We start from the raw sequence: 19,830 nt of genomic DNA, 5'->3' as shown, positions 1-19,830 counted from the left end.
AAAGTGCTTTAAATTCCCTACAAAATGGTTTTTTGAGTAAATTTATAACTTTAAAATTACAAAAGTTATGGTAAAAAAATTAATCGCATTTTTTCGGTAAAATTTTCGGTGCGGGTAAATTACCATCATCTTTGTGTATTTTGGAGCACTTGTGAACTGATTTAAGTAAGTATTTTAATAATATACATACACACACGTATCCATTTATAATGTATATAATTTTTTTTTATTTGATATTAATTTAATAAAAAAATATTAAGAATAAATTCAATAAAATTAAAAAAAATTAATTATATCATCATACTCACATATAATTTTTAGGAAATTTTTCTATAAGGGGTAGGGTTTTTTATGAGGGGTAGGTCTTCCATAAGGGTTTTTTGGGTGGCTGAAAAGTTGCAATATATCATAGATCATTTGAAAACCAATAAAAAGTTTATAATTCAACATATGCATACCATTAAAACATCTCAAGCTTACAATATTTTATTTTATTATAAGGGATGGTTTTTAAGGGTTGCAACTTTGTAAGCTTTCTAATGAATAACAAAAGAAATGCAATACATTGTGAATGCACCAAAAGAATATTTTAAACTGTTAAAAACTTTTTTTTTCTATTTTTTTGGCCATGGAAAGTTAGTTTTTAAGAATTTTTAAGGGATGAAAAGTAATTAAATTTCATAAATTATATTAAAAAAACATGAAAGGAACTTTATCCAACATATTTGAACATGAAATGAATCTTTAAAATACGTAAATCTGCGATTTTCGCATTTTTTTCGTACAAGGGTAGTTTTCACCCCCCAAATAGAAAAAAGCATACATCTAGACAATATAACTTGAAGTGGAGGGTCAGATGAGCTTGTATGCAAATTTACAGGAAAATCCATGCTATCCGAAAACATTGGTAGCTTTTACTTTATTTTCGCGTTCAGTGACTGAACTATGAGACGCGCAGAAAAACCACCTCAGTTCTGAATTTTAGGAAATAAAAAGTTCATAACAAATTCATCAACATTCAGACTGAGGCAGGGCCATTCGATTACGGGCTAACATATCCAACTACATATCAACAACCCGTACGGGCTCAAAATATTCTAAGGATCGACAAAATCCGGATAGGCCAGATGTCAAAATCTAAGGCGGAAATCGCTGTGGGATCTTTGCGGAGACATCATAGGAAGTGTACGAACGTCAACTCCTATATTTATTGAACAGAAGAATAAGTCTCGAGGTAGTATAAGGCTCTCACATGACACACCATATCGCTCAGGAGTTTCAAATAATGCTTAAAAATACAATCCTAACTAGCTTTTAAAACTAAGTACTCTCAACAAACCCGAACCCGGTGCTTAGGCAAGACAAAGCCTACAAAAAACAGTGATATAAATACCAGAGTATGTACTCATACTCGAAGTGTGAAAAAAATACAGTTTTATTGCAAAGGAACTCTGTTAAAAACCTCAGAAGTTAGTGCCATCCTGAGGGTGTATCCGATGTGGTTAAAGGCGAATAAATTAAAGCAGAACATCTCGCCATCTCTTCTATAGAAATGACGTTAATGCAATTTAACTTCCTTCCAAACCCCACATCATAAACAGTTTTTAGTAACTCTCCGCCGAAAATAGTGTCACCTTATATTTACGCTGCCTGCCCGATGCAAATTTTACGTAATTCTTCCGGTGCGAGGTGTCCAAATTGGCGATTGTTCGAATGTTTTTCGAGTACGCGCGTAACAGAAAGCCCACCCGCGTTTCAAAACCGTCCAAAACGAGTGCATCCTTATTACCATTCCATTGTTTGCATAGACCAGTTAAAAATAAAGCTGTTATTTCCACCCAGTGCGTACGAACTAGGTACATCGTCGTGAATCATTTTTTCGCCCGTTCTGATCGTAGGTGAAATTTTATAGACCGATGTTTGTGTCCCCCTTCTCTTCAACTTCAAGTCCGTAGTCGTGGTGGATAGAAGTCCGCAACTATTTATTCACTTGGCCGTATTTAATTGGGTACTTATTTATTTTAATACCTCGGCATTAACTAAGTGTATGAAATATGTCGATTGTTTGGAAAATCGTGCGGTCGAGTCTTATGGTTAACGTATAGTTGAGTCATTGCCGATAGGTACGCCGATTTCGATAAAGGCTTACATCATCGCTTTGTGGAACTTTTCCGTGCTTTGCCCAGTAATAGTATATAATAATATGAAAATGAGCAATTGCTAACATATAAATTTAATATATTGGAACAACCCAACCCGCGATGCGATTAAATAAATAAAGAAAATCTCTAATCTACCGATACGATGGAGGAGAAAACTGAATTACGTCGCTGCTGGATGGTAGCGACAAATAATGGTTGAGTAACTAGCCATTTTGTTTTATTTGGTATTTCTTATGGTATTTAAAGAAAAAAAAGTTCCTATAAACATGTGGCCGGAAACACTTAAGATTCCGAGATACAGGGCGTTGAAAATTTAAAAAAATATATTTGAAATAAATTTGGAACAGTCAGTGTTAGGTTCTTAAAATTTGGCAGTTATTATACGTTGGTAAAGAGCTACATTTTTAGTATAAAGTAAATTTTTATCTGCCATACCATAAGAAATTGTATCCTGAAGTTACGGACCGTACTTAGGAAACACCTTGTATATGATTTTATCATTGGAACTCAATAATATATCATTCCAGTTAAGAAACACATAAATAACCAATCCTTTTATATGTACAGGGTGTTGCCACATCTCCCAGAGAACAATTTCGTTTTCTTTACTAATGATCTGTAATATATTTTTATGAACATACTGATTATATACAGGGTGTCCGAGAAAATGTGGCAAATCTCTCGCAGATAGAACATGAAAAAATAAGATGACAAGTTCCTAGAAAATTTTTTCGTACGGGTCCTCCTTACGAAGATATGTGTCCCTGAAGGACGCCGCTGGAAATCGTTTTTTTTTTTTAATAACAAAGTATTAAAAAAAAATTAATAAAAATTTTATGTGATGGACACTAGTAAGGACCTCTTAAAATAGTGTCCTTGAAACATATTCAGCTTTTTTAGTTTACCAGGGGCGGGCTAAGCTTTATAACTTATTGCCTAAATTTTTAACACCCTGTACGATAAAGACTTTGAAACAATAAATCTGGGTAGCTTCAACATTAGACTAAAAAAAGGTACTATTGTTTAATAAAGTAATACATATTATTGATGTTCTTCATATTTGTAGGAAAATTTGGAACAAATAGTACTGATGCTGGTTCGAGAAGAAACGTACGTACGCCGCAATTAGAGGAAAATATTTTAATTGCTGTAGAAGATACACCATCAACGAGCACTCGAAAATTATCAGCACATTTAATACATCGAAAACAATAGTACAGGAAGTTCTTCAAGAACAGCTGTTATATCCGTACCAGTTGCAAAAAATACATGAGCTGATTTCTGAAGATTTTCCTCGTAGATTGCAGTTTGTTAACTGGCTATTGGATCAGCAACGAAATAATGTAAACTTCATTAGCACTATTCTTTTCACGGATGAAGCAAGGTTTACCAAAAATGGTATCACCAATTTACACAACACACATGTATGGGACGATAAAAATCCTCCTGCCACTATTATTTCGCATCATCAACATCAGTTCCAATCAATTAACATCTGGGCTGGATTCATTGTTTTTTTTTTATTTATTTTTTTTATTGGATCATTCCTATTGCTGGAACGATTGAATGGACAACTTTATTTGGAGTTCCTTCAATTATTTTTTCATATTCTATCTGCACCCGAGAGATTTCCCAAAATTTCCCGGACACCCTATATAGGACATGTCTATTTATAATATTTTTGCTGATGACACTTCTATAGAGCAGCCATAATCAACCCTTTTTGAGGGTTTGGTTTTTACACATTATGTGGTTTATGAACTCCTTGGTTTATTATTTTTCTTATTAATGCATTTTAATAAAAGCTTGTTATTAAAATATTTTATTTTACTTTTCATTTATTCCCACTTTACGTTACTTTTACGAGTATCCACACTATAAATTGTGTCCCCAGAATTATAACTCCACACAGTTTTAGATAAAAGCTTGCGAGCTCAGTAATAATTAAAGAATCTAATAGTAAAAATAAACCAAAAACAACTTTTATGATGACATAGGACACGACCTTGTCAGTGTCCATTCTGTACCTCCAGAGTGGAAGCGAAAAACCGCTGAAGTCGTGGAACCTCTCGGCGACATAACGCGGGAAACATCTCGCACATCACGGGGGTATCGAGGCGAAGGGGAAGAGGAAATATCGGCGACAGGGACCTTGTCCGGGCACGAGTTCGACACACATTACAAGACATCCCCGGGAAGCGTTGTCATCCTGGCGATAACAGGACGGGTGACTCGTCGTTCCGGGCGGGAACACGTCGTATCGGCGATCTGGAATATCGGAGATAATTCTGTTTTAATGGCTGGGGCCGGGACGTTATCGCGGCGTAATGGAATATTCGCGTAGTTAGGAAGCGGCGCCTCGTCGAAATGGCTGGCGGTGTGCAAAAAAAGGGAGTTGCTGGTCGGGCTGTTGCTTTCGCACCTGTTCCACCGGAGCAACATGTGTCCTTACTAATAGAATTAACCCAATAAATATACTTTGTTAAACAGAACGGCGTGTGTATTGTTGTTTAACTTTTTCCGAAGGTTTTTTGTTGTAATTGAATTTTAATGTAAATGCATGTGTGTGAAGTTAGAAACGTTTTTCTTCAGAAATATTTCTGATATAGTCTGTTTGGAAATGAAAGAGAGTAATAAAACCCTGAGATAAGAACCGGCCATGGGCGTGGTAATATTTCGTTTCAGGTAATTATCGGGTAACACTAATGCTAATTCCGTAACGAAGGGAGGAATATTTATTATCTAGACGAAACTTGGGTCAACGAGGGATATACTGTAACAAAAGTATGGCAGGATAAAAACGTAAAAAGTTTTCAACAAGCATTTTTGGATGGACTTTCAACAGGGTTCAAGGCACCTTCAGGTAAAGGGCGAAGATTAATAGTGACACATATAGGTAGTGCCAGTGGTTTTGTAGATGGCGGTTTACTTTTATTTGATTCTAAAAATACAGGTGACTATCACGAATACATGAACGCAGATTCGATCGAAGAGTATTTTACACAGATGTTGGATCTTATTCCTCCGGGGTCTGTAATTGTCATGGATAATGCCAATTACCATTCACGACAGACCGAGCGGACGTCTACGACTGCTTGGAGGAAAGCCGATATAATTCAATGGTTATCCGGAAAAAACATTTCTTTTGAAACAAATATGGTGAAAAAGGAACTTTTGACACTTGTCAATCTCAATAAAGATCAGAAAAAATATGTTATCGATGAAATGGCAACAAATCGCCAAATAACGGTACTACGGTTACCACCTTATCACTGTGAACTTAACCCAATCGAATTAGTCTGGGCGCAGGTAAAAGGAGATGTAGCCCGAAATAATACGACGTTTAAATTAAGTGACATGAAAATTTTGTTAAAAAATTCCTTGGAACGAGTAACTGCAGATAACTGGCAAAGATGTATACATCATGTACAAAAAGAAGAGGAGAAAATGTGGGAACTCGATAATTTAATTGGCGTTACTGTGGAACCTATCGTTATCAATCTAGGAGACGAAGATAATTCATCAGAATATTCAGAGGATGAATTTTAATATACCTACTTTTTATTTTATTTATTGTACATTTATACAACACTACATTTACTCACCATAATTTGAATTTTCAAAATACATATATTTTTGTGTGGAATAAAAGTCTATTCATTAAATTTAAATAAATATTTTGATAATAATATTGAATAATTTTATTTGAATTACTAAAAACCCTCTTAACCCGGTTATGATGCTGAAAGTGCTTAAAGTAGCCTCATGTTTTGAAATGCTGTTTTTATATTGTTTACTTATAAGAGAAATGGACCGAGAAATTGAAGCGGCATAGACAAAGACGGATTGTCGGGGATTAAATTTTAGCTACCTGCTACAATTTAGTACAGTCCGATCGCACAAAGTTTTTTTAAAAGTACACCTCATCCTATACCGATAATACATAATATAAAATTATTGAATATAAGCACCAGTACTACATTTATTTACGATTTGCATACATAATAAGCTTTTATTACTCTTTCATTTCTAAACAGACTATAATACTGGCTACGATTCTATTTAGGCGAGGCGGCAAATGTACAGGGTGATGGATTTAACCGAAGAAATGAGTTTTTCTGGGAAACGGCCGAGAAAAATAAATTATTTTAGAAACTATTTCATTTTTGCTTATATTAACTAGAAGTTAGGGCAGGCTTATAGAAATTATCATTACGACGCTAGGCGTCGCGGCGCTTCTTTTTTTTCCAGCAACATACATTTTTTAATATGTCACGATAAAGATCCCTTAATTTCGAATATTTTTCCTATACAGGATGAGTCAGTTTTTTGTGGTAGGATTTTAACAGTTGATAGATATTCATTTTTTAATAAGAAAAGTTCCTGTAAATGTAGGTCTTAGAACGCTTCGTTTGTGAGATATAGGGTGTTGAAAACAAACTTTTTTTAATAATTTTTCTTAATATTAGTTATGTTGAATAAAACAAAGATATCTGTTATCTATTTCACCCACCAGTGACGTGCCTGAGGTGGGTTACTGCCCCCTTTACAAAAAATAATTTGTACGCCCGTGGATTTTTCTGGAAAATAACATCATTTCTAAGTTTTTTTTAATCAATTCTGAACAAAACAGCTCTCTTTCTATTTTTTATAAAATGAACGGTGATCCATGCTCTAATTCGTCAAGAACTTGATGAATAAATTCATGAAGTTATTTGACAGCTGATTTGGTGCATTACACTTTTCCAATTTCTTGATGAAGCGACTTCATGAATTAATTGATCAATAAATTGTCAATGTAAAACAGCTATTAGAGCATGTTCTAATTTTCGCCAATTTCTCCGTGAAGTTCCGAAGTACCAACCCAACAGATTTCCAGCCTCAGATCAGTAATGAGGTTAGGTTATTGGAATATGTAAATAATTGTGTGGCGTCGTCACGGATTTCTTAAATTAATATTAATTTAAGAAATTCGTGGGCGTCGTACTAATTTTGCATTGTTTTTAATGATTTGTTACTCACAAAAACTAATATTTATTTAATATATGTCGGAACGGTATCGCTATTGTATCACTACAATTATGAGTGGAAAGGTAACATTTTTGAAATTTATTTGCTTTTTTGATTTATTGGTAGAACTGATTCATACGTCAAAAAACTTCACAAAGTCTGTAGCAGTGTAAAACCACACTGTTTACTAATAAATTCGTGAATTAATTCATGAAGAACTTCGTCAATTTATTCATGAATAAATTGTCAATGTAAAACAGCTATTAGAAATGTGTGGCAAAAACTATCACAGCAGATGAACATTTGGCAATTGTTTTTCACTGTTTAGTTGCATTGGAGAATTACATCAAAGCTTGTGTCTTATCAACAAAGTACGATTTGGGAATCGACAACTTTTAAAATTATGGGAACATAAAAAACTTTATATAGGAAAAATATTAAAAATTAAGGGATCTTTATAGTGACATTAAAAAATGTATGTTGCTGGAAAAAAAATTTTTGAAGCGCCGTAAAGATAATTTCTGTAGTTTGACCCTACCTTCAAGTGAAAGTAATCAGAAATGCAATAGTTTCTAAAATAATTTATTTTTCTCAGCCGTTTCCCAGAAAAACTCATTTCTCCATCGATCACCCTGTACAATATAAGAAAGAAATAGACTTTTTGCGCCACTGGTAACTATAGGAATCAATAATACTATAATACTCTTCCTGTCTTCAATTTTTCAGTACATACGTAAAGAGATATTCCCTCTTGGGTCCTGACATATCTTTTACAAAAACCTATATGAATTCTTATAAGGAGTAATATCAGAAACGAATTTTCTCATTGCCACATAAATTTTTTCTTAAAAACTTAACTGAGAACGCCACCTGAAATATTTCACTGTTTATGTAAAAAGACATGCCGTTTCGAGTCTTGCTATCAGTTTTTCCCAAAAACCCGTAGAAGTCCCAGAATTAAGACTTAACTTTCAGAAATAAATTTTCGCATCCCTACACAACAGTTTTTTTCTCAAAAAGTATAGATCACCTCAAATTTGTCACTATTTATATAAAAACACATGCCCTTTCGACCCCTGCTATGAGTTCTTTCCAAAAATCCGTAGGAGTCCTAGAATGAAGACTTAACTTCAGAAACGAATTTTCGTACCCTTACACGACAATTTTTTCTTCAAAACTATAGTGTGCTACCTCAATTTTTTCACTGTCTGTATAAAAAGACATGCCCTTTCGAGCCCTGCTTCATTATTCTTCAGAATTGTTCACTGAATCGTCTTTTTTTTTAATTTCTAATGAGATTGACTAAAAAGATTTCAATTGCGTACAAAACGCGTTGTTATCTCAGAACGCTGATCTTAAATTATCAAGTAAGTGCACGCTCCGTCTTCCGATTCGTCAACTGTCACCGCAACTTCCGTCGACAATTCCAGCTGCGGCTTCCCAGTTCCTCCGGGCCGAACCGAGATCGAGACTTCACAGTCGACGGACCAATTCCGCGTCCGTTGCGATGCAAATCGGACCGAGAAACGGCGGTTTCTCAAAAAATCAACCTCGCCGAAGAGAGAAGCCAGAAACAATGGACGCTCGTCGCGTGTGAAACGATGTGAATCCAAGTATGCCACGCATTCGTTCGTTTCGATCTTTACGCCGCAGAAACGACGGAGCCGTCCCTCCGGCGCGATCTTCCGGCGCGTCCCCGGAGCCGATCGTCAGGTGTTTGTGTCGGTGTGGACGTGATTCAGTGCGGGTTGCTACAGGGTGAGTTCTCTAAGGGCCTAGGATGGTTGTGTCGAGTGGTGGGAGGTGGAAAATGTAGTGACGGAGAAGGGAGGGGAGCGGAAAGTGAATTGTTTTTTCCGTGATTGGAGTTTAGGTTAAAGATGGCGCGCTAGTGATGTTATTCGCTCGTGTGTACAAAATATATAGGGTGTTTTTTTTTCGACAGGTGTCAGACGTGTAGGATTCGACTTCGACAGGGTGTTATTTGGTCAAAATTAACAATAAATAAGTTTAAAAGTCATTGCTGATCATTTCCTGAAAAATTTTGTTCTAGAAACAATGCAAAAAAGGTATCTAGCTACTGTGTTTGCTAATATTAATTATTTATATTTGTATAAATAATAATATACAATAATAATAGTTATATTTACACTAACAGGTCATTTTAAAGCAGTAATATTTTTCTTAAGGAGGATATCGGGGTCCAATTTGAAAAAATTTAATTCTATTGAAATTATTTGCGATAAACATTATCTATATAGCAAAGAAATCTACTCATATGCACATAGCATACATATTGACTAATTAACAACATAAAAATATATTTAAGTGGTTTTAAATTATATTCAATGAACGCATAAAGACTATGTAGATGTGGCAACAGCGCTAATAATTGACTAGCAGTTGTACACACTGCGAACCTACAGACCTCGGACATCGGAGATATTGCGCGTCAAATTCGGGTAAAGATGCGTACGCGTTCAAAAATGTATTGTGTGTAAACTATGTACAATATAATTATTATATATAGCAAATATATCGTATTATCCTCGCGAAGATTTGTATCCTTTATTTAAAATCCGTAAAATCATTTGAACTGGTAAAACAACGAGAAATTAATTATGTTAATTTAGTTCTAAAGAAATGAAATGACACTCGCGCCCATCTCTCGTCCAAGTCAAAGAAAATGTTAGATGCAATTTTGAAGGTTCTGTGATAGAAATTTCATTATTACTCACTGTTCGTGATTTTAATCTCTATTTGAGTAATGTTACAAAAGTTTTGCAACTATAACTATTTTTTTAGGTATAAAGTTTGCTGAGAAATATTTATGTTCTTTTTTTATTCTGTACAAATGCTTTTATCTCAAGTATTACTAATTATATTAATCAAGTAACGAAAACTTTATGTAACCCTAAATATTGCTGGGTAATGATTACGATGTTTTTATAAAACATTAAATATACTAAAAGGATTTATCAACTGTATTTTTTATTCCAATAAATATATCACAGCTCCTAGTTTTTTTTTTAATTAATCTAGTTTTTTAAAAACATTACAAAAAATCATCTGTTGTGGATAATTTATTGTTGATAACAATGTACATGGGATTTAGGAAAAATGTATATGCTTGAAATCAATTTCGTTTTTATCAAGTCTTTCAAATGTATTCCCTCCTTGCTGTCAGCTGATTGCGACGTTGCCACATTAATCCTCAAGTCAGACATAAATGCAATTATTGGTTTCTGTCTCTAATTAATATTTACAGCTATACTATGTTCAAAACTTACATTAGTTTTACAAAAAAAATTAGATATAATACTGTGTACTATCTATGGAAGTTTTGTTTCACAATTTCTACATTTTTTTCTCAGTTATTGGCAAAAAAGAGCTGCACTGTCCATCTTTGCCATATAAACCTATGTTAAAATGAACAACTTTCAACAACAATATCTCAAAATCTAGTTTAAAAAAAAATATGACAGAGGGATCACTGGCTAATACGATATACAAATTTCAAGTACATCTGTGCATTTGAGTAAACCCGATATACCTCCTTAAGTAGTCCCGATTGGCCACTACTTCAGTTTGATCAAGCAACACCCTGTAGAAATGTGATAGTTCTCATTAAAGGGCCATATTATCTGTACAACTGAAGTAAATAAACTTATACACGAAATAGTCACAAAAATTCCATTGCTATTAATTAGTAATATAACTCAGCGATATCATTTTTTTGTTATAATTTTTCTTATTTCTTGTTGAAATATCCCCATTTATTTCACACGTCTCTATATTGTTCGACTTCGAGAATTTGGTTTACCACGAGTGTTGCAACGACATTTTGTTTTCATAAAATGTGGTTGAGGCAATTACCTTGCACAACCCTTTGTATACCATCGTACAATTAGGATTTGGAAAACGTTTCTTCACCAGCATTTCTTGGACCAAAATAAATAATAAAGGAAATTTAATAAGAGTTTAGGTAATAGATTGTGCAGGGTATAATTGGTTTTCCTTGACCACAATGATTGTATCTTTATAGAACTAATTGTTGTTTTGGTAGACTTGGGTTATATAGACGATAAATGGTACTGTAAAAGTTTCACTGCCTATAAAAGAGCCGTATATAAGCGTGTTTTACGATTTTTCAATTTAGAGCCTCTATTTTGTGGAGTCTGTCTGCCTTTGTTGATCCTTTTTCGAACCACTTATTGTTAGTGCTATGCACAATGATGTGAATGTTAGTGGGAATTGAGTAGTACTCAGATTATTCCTTAAGTAGTTATAATTAGGGCTCTCAGAACTGAGCCGCAAGACATAGGCGTGCGCATTATTTATTAAAAAGGAACAAATTGAATTGTCTACAATACATCACCATAAACAGGAATAAGAATTAATTACGACAACATCCGCACGATAACAGAGGCAACAGTATACTAATGTCACGTGAACGTGAAAAGCATTCTGGGGCAGTGGCTCACGCATGTCTCGGTTCACCCTTTTGGCACGCCACTGACACATCAGCGTAATTGGAAAAATGCCGTGAAGTAAACACTGCGGTATTCAATAACGTAAATGTAAATATTCAGTCTAAATAAATTTGGATTAGTGTAGAAGTGTATTTACTTCGTTTTAAAGTATGCTTGCCCTTTAAAAACAGGAACTAAAATGGCGTATTAAAGAATAATCTAAACTGCCATCTTTGGTAGAGCAAAATAATGTAATTCTTGTGCATTTTTCTGAAAACTGAAACACTCGAATTATATGGCTTGTCTCACTGTATTTTGTGGTGTGAATCTAGTATAGTGTGCTTACGCGTATGTGGTGACGTCATTAACGAGACTGATAAAGTCAAGGCAGGCATGGAACTACAACAACTTTCTTGTATTTTACTGTGCAAAACAGATAACGCTTCTGTAAACTTCAAACAAAGTATTTAATTACATAAAATGACTTTTTAAAATTGATTCATACCATGCGTAAATGTAAAAATTGCACGTTTTGCGTCTTACTATCACTTGAACTTTATTGTCTGTTTGTATATAACATTACTATTTGCGTCAAAACGAAAGTGCATCTCGTTACTGACGTCACACGCGTATAGGACGAAACTGAGCGCTGCTGACGAGCGCACCACGCTACATTCACACCACATTGTATTTGTTGATCTAAACACAGTGTACCCAAGTGATTTTTCCACTCGTTTTTCCGCACACATACAATAGTATCTCTAAAATCGAGCTGTCAGCGACACCGATAACAGTTGCCCGATAAATGGTTGTTGTGCAACAAAATCTCGAACTGCAAAGGAATCTGGTACACAACCAATTCCAAATCCGACGTACGTATAATAATATATCGATCAACGACAAGTGCAAAGCGGTTCCGTCGCGGGGTGTTGTGATTCTTCGCGGGTGACGATGCGAGGTTGGGGATGACTTTGCTCTGTGCCCCGTCCAAAGGATGCAACTGCTGTAACAGGATCAAGGAGGCGCTGTTCTCCGTCATGGGGCTGACCTGTCTCGCCAGAGGTAAATTGATTTTGTAACGACGTCCGTGTGAGTCGATGGCGATCAACCGGTAGTTGGAAAAGGAGGGGGGTGGCGGGGGGGATACAGGTGGTTGAGGGCTTGAACTTGTTTTGCGTTTACTAAATTTTTGCAATTTTTAGTGGCTTTTAATGTTTTCAGGATTTTTGTAAGCGCGTTTCTTTGTCCAAAAGGAATACAATTAAATTCGGCTTTCAATGCAAATTAAATGTATACACGGAATATCAGGCGAGAGTTACAAGTCTTTTGATTACTATTATTGTCCTTGTTATTTTAATGGTTTTAGAAAGAGAGAGAGAGAAAGAGAGGGAGGCAAGGAATGCTATTGTTATTCTAAAAAGTGTATCTTTAAATTTGACTAATAAATTCCCAGTTTATTTTAAGTGTAAAAACATGCCACCAATAGGTATAGAAAACTGACAATTTTGTAGAACTTATTTAATAAAAAATAATTAATTATAAAATAGATTTTAACGGAGCAGCTTCGAACCTAAAAAGGCGTTAGAATTTTACGGGCTTATTTGTAAGCAATCAAGCAGTTTGGAGATTATCAGTAAGAACCTCATGTTTAAGGTGGAGATTAAACGATAATGTATTTCAAACAAACTAATCTGTTTGCAGTACATTGTCTCATTATCTTTGTTTATCGCGGTTTAGTATTTTCGTTGCGAAAAAGTTCATTTAAGATTGATCAGCGGTTTGATTTTAATATAATTTAATAATTAATTGGCCCGTCAAGTAAAAGACTATGACGGTCTACTTTTTACACACGCCCTGTATGTTTATAACTTGGGCAACCTTTATGTATCGGGCAAAGCCCAATTAGAGGATGAGTTACGACCTAAAAAAAGAAATACACGAACATTTTTAAGTGGAAAACGAATGTCAATTTATTTCCTCACAAATTAAAATTATTTTCAATTATACAGGGTGTCTCATTTATTGTGGGCGTTACCCATTTTTTCTTCTCAAACGGAATATCCTGTATATTATCGCATTTGTGGGGTTATATATTTTTTGCGTATCTAAATTTCTGTTATCGAAATATTGTTTGACTTCATTTAATAAGGTTTAAAAAAAATGTTTGAATTAGCTTACTACTAAAAAAATATTTAGAACTCGTAATAGAATATGTTAAAAAAATATTTTTTATTTCTCGTTGAATTTAAGGTCTTTGATAAACATATGTGGTTTCAAATGTGCATTTTCGGTGTTATTGTTTAAACAAATTGATATTTGCAACACTCAACAATCCGAAATTACAATAAGATGCAGTTCAAGCAAGGAAAAAACGTATCTTGAGCATATTTCAAATAAAAAATGGTCTTAGACGTTTCAGTGCTTTATCGTTAAATGTCACATAAACGTATGTAAAATTTATTTTTCATTCGTTTTTTAAAGGTTTGTTAAGGTCTACTTGTTGCAATATGCGAGATATTTTTCCGCTGCTGTTTTGGTGTTAATTGTGTAGGAACGCGAAAAAAAGTCGTATTCAGTGGACTAGATCCTACTTATGTATACTCAGAATATTTTTTTAATCTCAAAAAATAGAGCGAAATAGCACAATCTTATTATTTCTGATGAAAAATGGGCACTAGGGTAAACTATAGGTTAGAATTTCAACCTAACCTTAATTGTTTTGAAGTTAATAAGCAATATTATTCGGTTGACCAATTCTGATATTAAATATGTACTGTCTAAAAAAATTATCTGCTAGAAATACTATGTTCTGATTTCCAGACAATTTGAACTTATCGAATGCGTTCGCGCAAGTTGTCTAGGTTAGGTTGGAATTGTTCTCATACTCTGTCTTCAATTATTGATGTATTATCTTTATTTTATAAAAAAAAAACAATGTAGATGAACAAAGTAATTTTTAAGGTTAAGAGTAACCGTAAATTCAGTGAAGTGGAGATGCAGTAGTCATTTGCATATTTGCAACTAGGATTGTTGCAGGGATGGTTGCAAAATTGCATAATTTATTATTCTGTGAATATGTTACAAATCAATCGTAGCTTATAGTATATAGAATTTACAGAGAAACGCATCATCGACCCTTAGGTCTTTTACAAATTTCTGTAAGGGCTCTTATAGCAGAACAGCTAAACAATTCCTGTTATTTAATGACCTTCCTCTCGTAATATTTTATCGTTTAGAAAAATTACTGTTGTTATTGCAATCCGTCTTCCCCGAGATGTAACGCGTCAATGGAGCCGCTAAATTATGTCGAAATTAAATAACTCTTCACTGAAATTATTCCCCTTTGAATTATGGCGGAATTTAACTTTATCTTCCCGGCCCCAACAATAAACAGTCCCGACCAGAAAATGCTAACGAATATGTGTACCTGCATACCGAACACCGCACTACATTGTAATGCCTCTATTTTTAACCGGCTCACCTTTGGTTTTATAAAAAATCGCCGGTTGTTTAATTAATTTATTATTTTACCGTATTTTATGCTTTGTATATACCTGCACGAAAATAACCCGGTGTTTATACAAGATTTATAACGGCTTAAACAATTTTTACCCGGCGGAAGCTCCTGTGGTGCGTTTCGGAGACATTAGAATTGCAAAGACCCCAGAATGACACTTTCACAATATACACTGTGATGGAAACAAATTCACATTTTTTTCCAGCTCAGATTTAAAAAAAATTTTTGAGCCATATTTGACAGACCTATAACATTACCGACATTTTTTAAAATAGGACGCTCTATATTTTACAGTATAAATAGATAGCCCTTCTAATGACGAATTCAGCGATATAAGGTCTTACTTTTTTGTCGCAGTTGTCAAAAAAATGTAAAAAATTGTCTTTTATGTCGTACTAACGATTATAGTTCCTATTGGATAAACGCAAAATAAAATAAGTCGAACACTGTATACTAAGCTCGTGTTAATGGTGTTTATAGTCCTAAGTTAAACTTAGCCGACGCTGTGGCTAAATACGCTGATTAGCAGAAATGCTTATATAAAAACCAAAGTATCTTTGTCCCTGGAATTAATTTTTCCTAATCCTAATGAGCACGATATGCTTGCTGATAATGTCTGGTTCCAATAAGATGGTGCCCCTCCACATTTTCGCCTTGATGTAAGAAATTACCTTATTGAAGTTTTCCCAAATCGATGGTTATAGGCAGAAGAGAGAGGGTCGCTTGAATGGCCACCACGCTTCCCTGACTTAACCCCACTAGATATTCTTGTAGGGTTATCTAAAAAGAAAAGTGTACGTGAACAAACCTGACACTATCGAAGGATTAAAAAATCGTATCAGAGAAGAAATTCTAAACACAACACCAAATGTTATTCAAAATGTAATTGATAACTTTGAACACCGAATTGGGCATTGGTGGTTAATGGGGGCCACTTTGAACATTTGCTGTAATAAAATAAAAAGTAGTACCTAGGTACTAAATTATTGTTTTCATTTAATTCCTCCATTTTTTGACAACTACAACAAAACAGTAGGTATAACTATATCGCTAAATTTGTCTTTAGAACAGCTATCTATTTATACTATAAAATATAGAGCGTCCTATTAAAAAAAATGTCGATAATGTTGTAGACCCATATTTCTATATGGTAAACAAATATATAATTAAGAATAACTAAATATATAATAGGTATGATGATTTAATTGTTTGTTTACTTCCTGTGCACCTAGCCCTAACATCAAATAAATTATTTTAAAATCAGACTTACAAAATGCACAACACAAGAATAAATGGAGAACGTATCACACCCTATCCATCAGCAACGCTCAATCAATTTGAATTTATCAATTTATTCTCTAACTTACACTTTATTTTTACAATACAGGAAATTTTGAAATTGTATTTGGACATGATTGTGCCACACATGTACAGTGGATGTCGCCTTAGCTAAATCCATGCTAAATCGGTAACATAACCTAACAAATTTCTTCTTTACTTTTATATTCTTTTTTACACACATCAGAACTGATCTGCGACTCCCGTAACTGAATTGCTATTATTTTAGTTGCCCATGTGGGCCACCATTCTCACGAAAACAATGGCTCGAATGTAATATACTGTTATAAGCATCTTCGGTGTGTGCTCGATTATCACAATGGCAAAAAATCGCACACTGCTTGTAATTGTTTGGATTCTTGGGTTAAAAGTGTGTCACGTTATGAATGAGAACCTTATATTAGTATTACATATTGCAGTTTTATTGACTCGAAAGCTAGCTGCAACCAGTGACGGGGGCGGCGGCCTATCTGTTTTATCGAAAATTTGACACCTCTGTTTCGTAGCGAAACAAATGATGGTATTTTAAAATGGCATCCATGGCAACGAAAAAAAATGTGTCAAAATGTTTTTCTCTATGAGTACCCAAATGAAATTACACTGAAATTTTACACCTGTCATTTTAAGCTAATTGCATACTGTAATTTCGACAGTTGCTCATGGCAACCTCCAAATTTTTCGGAATTTTTTTCCTCCTGTCAAACAAAATTAATATTTTTTTGACAGCTATCATATGGTTCAAAAATCAGTACCTATCCAGAATTTTGCTTTGTAATGTTTTTATTTATTTTAAAATAATAAATAGATGCAAATAATTATTTACCAAATATTTGTTCTGAGATTTCTTCTATTAACGCTAAATGATTTTGAAATTCTGGCTGGAACCCTTCTGGCAACGGAGAGTAACCAGGAGCATAATTATTAACTTTATTTTTCATTTCCATCAGATATCTGTGTTTCATAAAATACATGTAATAATTTGATGAAATTTTGTTCTGCTGAGCCCTGGTTTTACGTAAAAAAGATGGGATATCTTCCTCCAAAATCTTTTGAATAACTGCGAAAAGGTTTTCTTGATGCGGACTGATTCCAGTTTTTTTCAGTAAATATGGCAAATACTTTAAATTTTTATGAGACATAAGAATGTCCCCTATTTTGGTGCAAGAATTACATATACTATAAGGTTTTAAATTAGTTTTTTGGTTGTTCACTGACATGATTTAATTGTAAACAATTAGAAGCTAGAGAAATTGACGTGACGGATGGCGAAGACGATTTTGACGTCACAAGCCTAAGCCTACTTGATTGCAGTTATGATTTTTTAAGAATCATTGATATATAGCCATAGACATCGGTTTTCCACAAAAACTTACTTTCCTTCTATTTTAGTAATACTAAGTGAATTATATTGCAAACATAAATTTCTGAATTCAAAAATTAAATGTCTTTTTTATTACTAAAGTGAATGTAATGTGCTGTTTTTTATGTTTAATCAGGATCATTAATAAACTGTCATAGACATCGCATTTCTACAAAAACTTACTTTCCTTCTATTTTAGTAATAATAAGTGAATTGTACTACAAAGATAAATATTTGAATTCAAAAATTAAATGCTTTTCTTATTACTGAAGTGAAAGGAATGTGTTTTTTTATGTTTTAATAAGAATCATTTATAAACTGTCATAGACATCGCTTTTCTACAAAAACTTACTTTCCTTCTATTTTAGTAATACTAAGTGAATTGTATTGCAAAGGTAAATATCTGAATTCAAAATTTAAATGTCTCATTTATTACTAAAGTGAAAGGAACGTGTTGTTTTTTTTATGTTTTATTAAATTATGTGACGTTTAAGAAGAAAAAAGTATGTCATGCACCACAAAACAATGTCTACCTGTCAAGCCAACTTTATTTTGGCGAAATAAGTTTCAAAATAAAACATGTCAAATTTTCTTACCGAATCCCCCACGTCCTTGAATAATTAATGTCCGGAAATTTTTTCTCAATCACGCATTTTTCTAGAAAAATTTTCAAAAAATGCGTTCCTTCGGAAAAATTTCCGGAAATAATTCAAGCACTAGGGAAATTATAAGTGAAAATTATTCTGTCATTGTATAGGTAATTTGCTTATTTTCTTCTAAAATTGTATTTAGTACAATAATTAGACCAACTGAAAAATTTAAGTAGATTATTGAAAAAAAATAAAATAAATATAATTTAGGCAGTTTTATTTTAAGTACTATTGAAATATAGGGAAAATGTGTTGCAACATTATTTTTATAGTGGAAGTTCATTCTTCTGCTTTTGTCCGAAATAAACTTTTCAATTACTTTTCTATTAAAGTTTGGTATTTCTGACACCATTGATTTTTCAAAAGATAGCATTACTGTTAATCTGTCTTTACAATAAATTTAAACTGTTACAATTTTTAAAATATTACGTTTAAGAAGAAAAAAGGCATGAATAGTTACTATTTGGACAGTCGGACTAAATAGAGCCCAAATTGCATAGTAATAAGCGCTACTTCCACTCCATCTTTCACTACTGCGCGAGGTTAACCATGACCACCGCTGTAAACACTACAAATGTAGAAGCGAGCTACGCGAAGTAAAGATATTTTTATCTTTTTAAAAAGTTGAAAAACAATTATTAATAATACTAAAATGTTGGTCCGACTTATGGTCTGTTACGATGTTAAAATGAACAATTTCCAGTCACTACAAATTTTCCCATTATCTTACAAGTAGGGATGGCAGAAAAGAAACAACTTCCAAGAGAATCCCAAATCCTTGGATGTTTTCAGGGGCTGAATTTTAAGCCAAATTTTTTAATACATTATTTAAATTTGTTTTTTAAACGTTAATGAAAATATAATATAAATATATAAGGTTGTATCCTCCGGCTAGAAGAGAAGGTCAAAGGTCGCTTTTACGCCGTGACCTCTTATAAAATATAGTCTGCGTTACATGCTTGGGCGCAACAGGATTGAAAAAGGACTTACAGGACAGGCTTTGGGAAGGATCGCTATATCTATAATATTTTATCACCATTATATGTATAATAGGTACCAGCTTTTTTACATTCGAGTATCGAAATAAGTCACGTTTCTACACTAGTACCTACAGAAAATTTAATATGAATACATCTGAACAAATGCCTCTGAGTATGCGTCTTGCTATTAGGAACTTTAATAATAAGCCAGGAATACATTTTTAGATGTTTTTTAATTTTCAGTTTCTGTCAGAGTAATTTTATTTTTATTTGCATGTTTTTTTACTTGGTAGTATAAAACATAAGCGCGTTGGGCGTTGTTATCCGCATTATTCCGCCAA

General features: G+C 33.6%; 1 protein-coding gene across 7 annotated transcripts in view; it reads left to right on the top strand.

Annotated features, from left to right (window-relative positions):
- Nucleotides 1–19,830, top strand: part of LOC108917294 (rho guanine nucleotide exchange factor 18) — a 115,432-nt gene that overhangs the window by 58,350 nt on the left and 37,252 nt on the right. For 3 of the 7 annotated variants that reach the window (XM_018723815.1, XM_018723812.1, XM_018723808.1), the window contains exons 1-2: nucleotides 8,668–9,241; nucleotides 12,354–12,706. The exons of 1 other annotated variant lie outside the window; for it this stretch is intronic. In XM_018723815.1, coding sequence (XP_018579331.1) covers nucleotides 12,610–12,706 — 97 coding nt within the window. In that variant the 5' untranslated portion in view covers nucleotides 8,668–9,241; nucleotides 12,354–12,609. Of the gene's footprint in view, nucleotides 1–8,667; nucleotides 9,242–12,353; nucleotides 12,707–19,830 lie in introns of those variants that run through there. 3 more of the 7 variants (XM_018723810.1, XM_018723809.1, XM_018723811.1) reach the window with 3 other exon arrangements.

The sequence above is a fragment of the Anoplophora glabripennis genome, unplaced genomic scaffold (assembly GCF_000390285.2).
Source record: "Anoplophora glabripennis isolate ALB-LARVAE unplaced genomic scaffold, Agla_2.0 scaffold22, whole genome shotgun sequence".
Classification (NCBI taxonomy): Eukaryota; Metazoa; Arthropoda; class Insecta; order Coleoptera; family Cerambycidae; genus Anoplophora; species Anoplophora glabripennis.
The sequence above is the reverse complement of the archived record's forward strand: the minus strand, read 5'-3'. Positions and strand labels throughout refer to the sequence as shown.